Raw genomic sequence first — 8,587 nt, 5'->3', positions numbered from 1 at the left:
AATCTATAAATAATATAGAACTTGAAAATTGAATCAATGTAAGATATTAGAAACTAGACTCCGGAGCTCCCTCTCTCTACTTGGTTGTCAAATGGATTAGATTTGGCGTTTTCGCTTATTTTAAAAATATTTTATTACTTATGATTCTTTTTTAAGGTTCCCCTGAAACTCCGCTTCTCTTTTTTATTAGTCTCTTTTAATGTTGTATGTCATTTTGTATTACTTAATACTCCACAAGTCAATTCAATCATTAAAGATAAATGGTTAAATTAATTCCTTGATATAAAATTGTGGCGCATTGATCTATATGATCACTTCATGATTTTTCAAAAGATAAAAAAAAAAAAAAATCCTTTTGCAAAATCCAGTCTTCTCCAAACTAGGTAAGGTAACCCATTGATCATTAATTATAAACCTAAATTAATAAGTCAATTTAATCATTAAAAAGTAACCGTTAAATTAATTCCACGATATAAAATTGCGGCCTATTGATCCATCTTCATAAATTTTATGAAGGACGGATAAAAGCAAAAAAAAAAAAAAAAAATTCCTCTTGCAAAATCGAGTTTTCTCCAAACAGGGTAAGGTGGCCCTCACCACCAAGGCCACGGAGGCATTGACCAAACACCACCCTTCCCACACTCCCCATTTCCACAAGGAATATCAAACCACAGCCTTCGATTCCCCGGGCCACTATTCCAAACCGCATCGCAGCCGTCCATTGAATTTCCGATCTCAAACTTCGCTCTCACGTCTGACACTAAAAATACGACGTGGCCTTTTAACTGCATTTAAAATCCGGATTTGAAATCCGAAGTTAAATCCATTTATAAATTGCTCTCTTTTGGTTACTCTCTCATTTTTCAATTAAAAAAAGAAAAAAAAGAAAAGAAAGAGAAAGAGAAATGGTATGAGAGACAGAGAAGCAGTGAGTGTGGGACTCGAAGACTTTTCTCTCTGAGAAGCTCCAAATCAAGCACCAATTATTCCAATCTCTGTAAGCTTTTTCCCCCAATTTTACTTTCCAATTCTTACTGCTCTTTTTCTCTGCAGCTGGAAATTTTCCAATTTGGGGGAAAATTTCTGGTGCAGAGCTTTAGGGTTTCGAAAAAAGCTCTGTTCTTGCTCTTTAATTTTGTGAATTTGGGATGTTTTGTACTGATTTTTGTGTAAAGTTGTGTTCTTTTCTCCCGTGGGTGTATTTCGGTGCAGAGGAAGTGAGTGATTTGAAGGTTTGAATTTTGTGTAATTTTTTTGGAACTTGGATAAAAAAAATATAAGTTACTGACGGGAAAAGTAAAAGGTTAAATGAGTTGAAGCGGTAGGGAAGCTAAAGATTTGAAATTTATTGGGTTTAGTTTTATGTTTATCGGTTTTTTTAGTAAAGGAAAAAGAGGCATCTCGGTGTTTATGCAGAATGTGAAAGTTACCGGACTTTGTTCAGATTTAGTTTGGGATTTCGGTTTTGTACGTGCATGCCGGTTTTTTTTTCTCTCTCTGAAATTCTGTTATTATTCTATGAATATTATTTCTAAGTGAAATGCAGCTTGCTGAAGTTTACAGCTTGCCCTTTTTTGTAGTTTGATGCATTTATTTGTAATAGTAGCCATTGCCGAAATTTCTATGCGGGGTAGGTAATTTCATGGTCAGCTATGCAGTCCCTTAGTAAATTTTCTGACATTTGTTTCAGGCGATATATTTCTGAGCAAGTTTGCGGAAAAAGGGATCTCTTTGAGATTAATTAAGATCAGTTCCATCATGGGTGATGAAGACACGGTGGCTAATGGCACCGAAACAGTAGCAAACGGTATTAGCAAGCCGCAGGAAACCAGTGAAGCTGTGAGTGAGAAGAAATGTGAGGAGAAGGTGGGTATCAAAGAAATGGATGAAGATAAGAAAAGTGATGAGAAAGATGGAGTTGAGAAAATGGATGAAGATCTAGAGGTCAATGGAAGCAAAGATGAAAAAGTGAAAGAAGAAAAAGAGGAACCCAAAGTTGAGGAGATTGAAGACAAAACTGGGGATCAAGATAAGAAAGGTGTTGAGAAAGCTGAAGTTGGAAAAATGGATGAAGACAGACAGGCAAATGGAAGTAATGGTGAAAAAGTGGAAGAAGAAACTGATCCAAATGAAAAAGAGAAGACCAACGAAAACTCTGAAGAAAAGAAGGAAATTGAAGTAGAAGAAAAGAAAATTGACGAGACTAATGAAGTGGAAGAGAAGGCAGAAGAAAAGGAAGAAGAGAAGGCAGAAGAGAAGGAAGAAGAGACGGAAGGAGAGAAGGCAGAAGAGAAGGCAGAAGAGATGGAAGAAGAGAAGGACGAGGAGATGGAAGAAGATAAGGAAGAAGAGAAGAAGGATGAGGAGAAGAAAGAAGAGAGAGAAAAGAGGCTAAGGGGGCTAAAGGATCGAAAAAGCGTGGACAACAGAGTGGAGAGAAAACTAAAAGTAAGGAGAAGAAAAAAAAAGTGTTAAAAAAGGAGCCGGAGCCAAGGACTCCTGCTATTGATCGTCCTGTACGTGAGCGGAAATCAGTTGAAAGGCTGGTGGCATCTATAGAAAAAGATACTACCAGGGACTTCCAAATAGAGAAGGTATTCCTATTTGTTTTTGGTTCTATAGGGTTTTATTTATCTATTCTTGAGGATTGTTTTGTTTACAGTCTTATGTTATATATTGCAGGGAAGTGGTACAGCACTGAAAGACATACCCAATGGTATGGATCCTACTCTTTTATTTCGTTGACTGTATGTTCCTGTTTTTCAACCCAGTGGTACAGCACTGAAAGACATATATGCCTTTTTACTTAATTTTTTAATTTTTTCAAAGTAACATATGTTTCAGTTTCTAATCTTTACCAGTTTTAAGCTTGCAGTAAATTGTTTTAGGGTATCATTCCTCTTTTTATTTATTTTTTTATTTTATGAATTCTTTAATAGAGATTGTGAAAGGTCAAAGCTTATAATGCTTGTTTTTGTTTTTAGAGATAATTTCTTCTTTCTGGTGGTTCTTTGATCTGGCAGTAATGAAGCTGAAATATGAACTACATGACTTTTTTTTATTTTTTGGGATATTACCCATCTTACTAATTAGGTCATTCATTTCTTCTTTTTTCATTAAAGCAGAAAGGTTGTTTCAATCAATTGGCCAAAAATGAGGGTTGTTCCAATCATGTCAAAATGTGAAACGTAGAGCAATTGTAGAATATTGAATATTGTACATTCCACCTACATCTGTTTCTTTTCTGATGAATGATGTAGATCTTTATGCGTTTTTTTCCCCTCCAGTGATCCAATCATTTGATAGGGATTGTGAAAGGTCAAAGCTTTTCATGCTCGTGTTTGGAAAGATATTTTCTTTTCTGTGGTTTCTTTGATCTGGTAGTAATGAAGCTGAAATATGGACTGTGATTTTCTTGATATTTCTTGTGTTACTGATTAGGTATTCATTTCTTCTTTTTGTTAAAGCAGAAAGGTTGTTTCAATCAATTGGCCAATATAATAGGGTTACTCCAAACATGTCAAAATATGAAAGTATAGGGCAACTGTAGAATATTGAATATTGTACAATCTACCTACATCTGTTTCTTTTGTGATGAATGATGTAGATTTTTCTGTGTTAATGGTAATGACTTTTTTTTTTTTTTTTTCCCATTATGGATTTATTTTTTCTCCTTTAATTTTATGTGCTTTCCCTTGTTTATCCAGTTTGCTTAGAAGGACTCCGTATGGAACACTTTGAAGGAATACATAATATAAATGATTGGTTGTACAAAGCTCTAGGTCTTATCTGTCTTAGCCTTTTGGTTTTCTGGTACCATACATGAGATTAGTTTTACCGTCCTTGATTCACAAAAACCTATGCTTGCAATTGCCATTTTACTTAAGGTCCCTTACATGCAAAATTCATCATGATATTGTACATTTATCATGTTTGTCCTATTGAAATTTTTCCAGTGGCCTTCAAGTTATCAAGGAAGAAAATGGATGATACCCTCAAACTACTTCATACAATTCTTTTTGGGGGAAGGAGAGGAAAGGTAATTCATATATTACTTCTGTTTTTCTATGTCACTTGATTGTTTTTTCATCCCTCCATACTTTGTAATGAGGATGTATTTAAGACTCATATACATGCTGTTTAATTAAACAACTACACTAAAAAAAGCTTTTGGGAGATCGTGCAGCTGGTATTCCTCCAATGTTTTGATTACTATTGATTGTTTTTCATGCAACTTTTATTTATTGTTATTTTTTATTTTGGCAGGCAGTTCAGGTCAAGAGTAACATATCCAGGTTTTCTGGTTTTGTGTGGCATGGAAATGAGGTAAAGCTGCTGTATATTGTAATGAAATAATCTTTTCTGCTTGCATTTAATTTATGTTTGAATGACATGCTTCTGCACTGTTAGGAATCATTTATTTATCGCTTTTACAAAACAGCTTGCTTTAACTGATATTAGTGGGCCCAAATTTATTATTGTTGCAGGACAAGCAAAAGAGTAAAGTAAAAGAAAAAATGGACAAGTGTAATAAAGAGAAGTTACTGGAATTTTGTGATCTGTTTGACTTACCAACCGCCAAAGCTACTTCTAAGAAGGTTTGTCAACCTCTTGCCATTTACTACCCATTTTTTTTCAGTGTCTCTGTCTATTTTTTGTTCTCTCATTTAAGCTTGTGAATCTATAACTAAGTTCACTACTCAGCAACTTTTTTCACAGGTTGTTTTGTATCTTGATTGTTGAGTAACTAATAATTATGCAAATTGTACAATGTAGGCATAATTTGATAATTGCCTACTTTATCTTTGTCCGTCCTTGTATTCACCTACATATGAGAAAGTTTACCTGATTCTTTATCTGGATAGAGTATGGTTTTGGTTCTCATCTGATAGGGAAGGGGCATGTCAAATTTGATTTGGAAAACTGATTTTGATACCATCAAAGTTGGAATGGAATTGCTTAAATGAGCTTGAATGCAAATACAGGAGGATATAGTTGCGAAGCTGATAGACTTTTTGGTTGCACCTCATGCGACCACTACTGTGGTACTTGGAGAAAAAGAGCAGGTTTGTTTACATAGGTTACAGTTTTTTCGCCTTTTGACTAAAATAGTTTGCCTTTATGGTATCTTCATAGTTTCTTTTTCCTGTTTGTACAGTCGAGTAAGGGCCAAAAGCGCAAGAGGGCAGCTAAAGGCAGTTCATCAACATCTGGGGGCTCAAAGCGGTCAGGAAAGGTGGTGATTTTTTTCTCTCCTCCCTCATCTGTTATATCCTTGTATCCTATTTAAGATTGTGACTTTTGATTGAGAAAATTGAAAGTTCATTAAACAAAGGGATCAGCCTTATAAATCCCATAGAGGGTACAGATAAAAGAAACACACATTGGGTCCAAAAGAGTAAGATTGTGGCTTGGCGTTGCTGTAAATGCCTATGCTGCTATTTACCTTTTGTATTGGGATTTACGTACAGAAAGCAGAACTTTTATTTTTTTGGATGTGCTTTCTCATATCTTTTACACCTGGAGAACAGTCTTTGCATTGCCATTTAGGTGTGATTTGTGTCCTTTGTTGAACATTAGCTGTTCCCATTCAAACTTTCAAATCTGTCTTAGTCTACAGTCTTGGTGTGTGGGCCGTGGCTTCTTATTTTCTTTCAAAATGTGTGCCATTTTCTTATTTAGTGAACACAGTTTTGTGCAATACCACTAGGGACAGCTCTTTGTACTGAAGGTAAATTTTACTGCTACTTTAGAGGGGAGATTGGAAAAGTAAAACTGGGAGTTGAATTACACAAAAAATTCATGTGTGCAAGCGGGGTTTGGTACCACGTATTGTTGTTTATCTAATTTATTTGTATTATTTTTCCTGGTAATTTTGCAGAGTCGTAGGAAGAATGATGATGATTCAAAATTGGAGGATAAGAGTACACCAGATACAGAAGACGAGTCGGAGGAAGAGGAGAAAGAAGAAGACGATGAAAAGGTAGAGGAGGAAATGGAAGATGTAGCTCAAGAAAAGTCTGAGGATGAGATGCCTGAGCATTCAGATAGTGAAGAGAAACATGATCCTTCAGATGATTCTGAAGAAGAAGTGGAAAAAAAGAAGCCACGTTCAAAATCATCATCCAGAAAGAAGGAATCTGCTGGAAAAGCTAAAACTAAAAAAGCTACAGTTTCTCCTAAATCTACTCCACCAGCTAATAAACCAAAGAAGTCAACACCAAAACGCACTCCAGTTGATGATGACAGTGACACGAGTCCAAAGCCATCCTCAAGGAAGAAGAGAACTGAGCGAGTGTCAAAAGCCTCAACTCCAACAAAATCTGCCTTGAAAGAAAAAACTGGTATAAAGGAAAATATTCTTCCATTTGTTTTATTGAAATATGATCATCATCGTCATTTGAAATATTGGTTTGAGTCTTGACAAAGTTTTTTACCATTGGCTGTACCTCTGCTCTCATTAAAATATTGAAGAAATTGCTTTATCCTGTCAACATTTTGTAAGATTTGAAAGTGTTATTTGATAACATGGATTCTTGTGCTTTTCATTACATGGAGCAAGAATTGGAGCTTTTCTATTGCTTCACGCTAATTATTTTTTGGTCATTTGAAGGGAAAAAAGTTGCTAAAGGGAAGGACAAGACCAAGGAGGAAAAATTGAGGCCAAGTGATGATGAGTTGAGAGATGCAATATGTGAGATTCTCAAAGAAGTTGACTTCAATACGGTAAGCTGACAGTATCACCTACGACGTCTTGACTGGTAAACATGCATGCTCCAAACTCACCTACGACGTCTTGACTTGGAGCGATTGAAAAGGTTGTTTATGTACACACAGAGTGGCAGAGACAGCGTGGGTGCCATTGCCATGGCCCTGGACCCAATACCTCTTATTTTCTCTTCTATATTAGCAAATCTAGTCTTTCCCCGAGCTTTCTTACTGCAATGCCTCCAAAGGCATGGGGCCTCTGAGGCTCTGCAGTTTATCAGATTCGCATATGGTCATCATCAAATTGTTTTGGTCATATGGGTCCTCATGAAACTAATACATGCACAACCCAGAGAACTGATTTCTCCCTTTTGTCATTTCCCCCATTATTACAAATTCCTGGCTTTGCCATTGCACAGACATGCACACAGCCATGCATCACTTGTTTGCCAATTTCTCTGGTGAGTATAGTTTAGTTGTCACTAGTTGTGACAGATAAGAAGCAGAATCTGCCTCTTGCTGGATATTAGCTAGGGTGAGAGGGGTTCTTTGCATGGTAATTGCTGAATACATTTTTATACTGCATAGTAACAGGAAATATATGAACCATTTTATTTCATGTTTATACTGCTTATTAACCTATTTGTGGGGTAAATAATGGTTTTTTTTCTTCTTTCATTCCACTCATATATTCTACTTTCTTTATTTGTAGGCTACTTTCACCGACATTCTGAAGCATCTTGGTGAGCACTCAGTTTTGTTGTTTATGAATTCTTTTATTTTCATTTTCACTAATGTCTAATGTTAAGACTTTGCGCTTAGCTTCTAAAATGGTCTATATTTGTTAATGCTACATGCATTGGGTACACTCTGGTAAGAAAACATTCAACGTCTGATACAGAATCAATGTCTTCCAGTCCGCTTATTCTAAGATATGGGTACCACACACAAATAGGATAACTAATGGGATATATTTCCTTTATGATTTTTGTCTTGTTTGGTTAAATCAATACTCATCCTTGAATTTTCTTTTTGGGCGCATCCCAACTTTTGTCCTCTTTCAGCTCGGCAATTTGATACTGATCTCAGCGTGAGAAAGTCATCTATAAAGGTAATGATCCAGGAAGAGCTTACCAAATTAGCTGATGAGGCGGACGAGGAAGATGGAGATGATGCCGAGAAAGATGAACCCCAGTCTGCTGGGGAGGTGGAAGTTTGAACAAGAAAGATGGTACATGACTGCATGGAACGGAAATAGTATAGCTGTTATCTTTCTTTTCTTACCCGCTTTTGACTTACCTTGTTCATGCATGTAATATTTAGTTTATCCCAGTAAGCTGGCTGTAATTTAATTTTGTGCTCCATTTGCTGGCAAGTAAACTAGTGAAGTTAAACCAGTGGATGTGGAGGTATGCTCAAGTTATGCTCTGCAGGATTGCTTCTTGCTATGTATACATTAACATAAATTTGTAGGAATTTTACTGTATAATTTAACCAACCTTCTTTGGATGACAGTGAGTTTCTACTATTGCAATTAATTCCATATGATTTTTTTGGTTGTTCTTTTGATAAATGACTGGCTGAAATGGTATGGCTGCTATATCGTCATTTTCATTTATGTTATGGAACATCAATATATATTTTGGCTGATTGGTAGCTGACTAGCTGATATAGAATTATAGATTCCAACCTAATTTACAGAAATTATAATGATCACATCATGAAATGGAAAAATAGTCAGAACTTGGTACAGTTTCCAAAATCCCAAGTCGTTCACGGGTTATTAAGCTTTTGCAATGCAGGATCAACCATTCAACCTAGCCATACAAAGCAGGTTTTGATAAGCATGGTTCTTGAACCGGAGGGGTCCCGTTGCTTC

General features: G+C 36.0%; 1 protein-coding gene across 1 annotated transcript; it reads left to right on the top strand.

Moving 5' to 3' along the window:
* Positions 1 to 840: 840 nt before the first annotated feature.
* On the top strand, positions 841 to 8,222 carry LOC112202802 (DNA ligase 1). The gene is given in 13 exon segments (XM_024343810.2): positions 841 to 997; positions 1,691 to 2,404; positions 2,407 to 2,594; positions 2,683 to 2,716; positions 3,957 to 4,039; positions 4,267 to 4,326; positions 4,488 to 4,598; positions 4,986 to 5,066; positions 5,159 to 5,236; positions 5,882 to 6,344; positions 6,614 to 6,726; positions 7,421 to 7,451; positions 7,773 to 8,222. Coding segments are annotated over 12 exon segments (2,043 nt in total). The 5' UTR covers positions 841 to 997; positions 1,691 to 1,758; the 3' UTR covers positions 7,928 to 8,222.
* Positions 8,223 to 8,587: the final 365 nt, after the last annotated feature.

Source organism: Rosa chinensis, chromosome 5 (assembly GCF_002994745.2).
Source record: "Rosa chinensis cultivar Old Blush chromosome 5, RchiOBHm-V2, whole genome shotgun sequence".
Classification (NCBI taxonomy): Eukaryota; Viridiplantae; Streptophyta; class Magnoliopsida; order Rosales; family Rosaceae; genus Rosa; species Rosa chinensis.
This window is presented reverse-complemented; position numbering and strand designations above follow the sequence as displayed.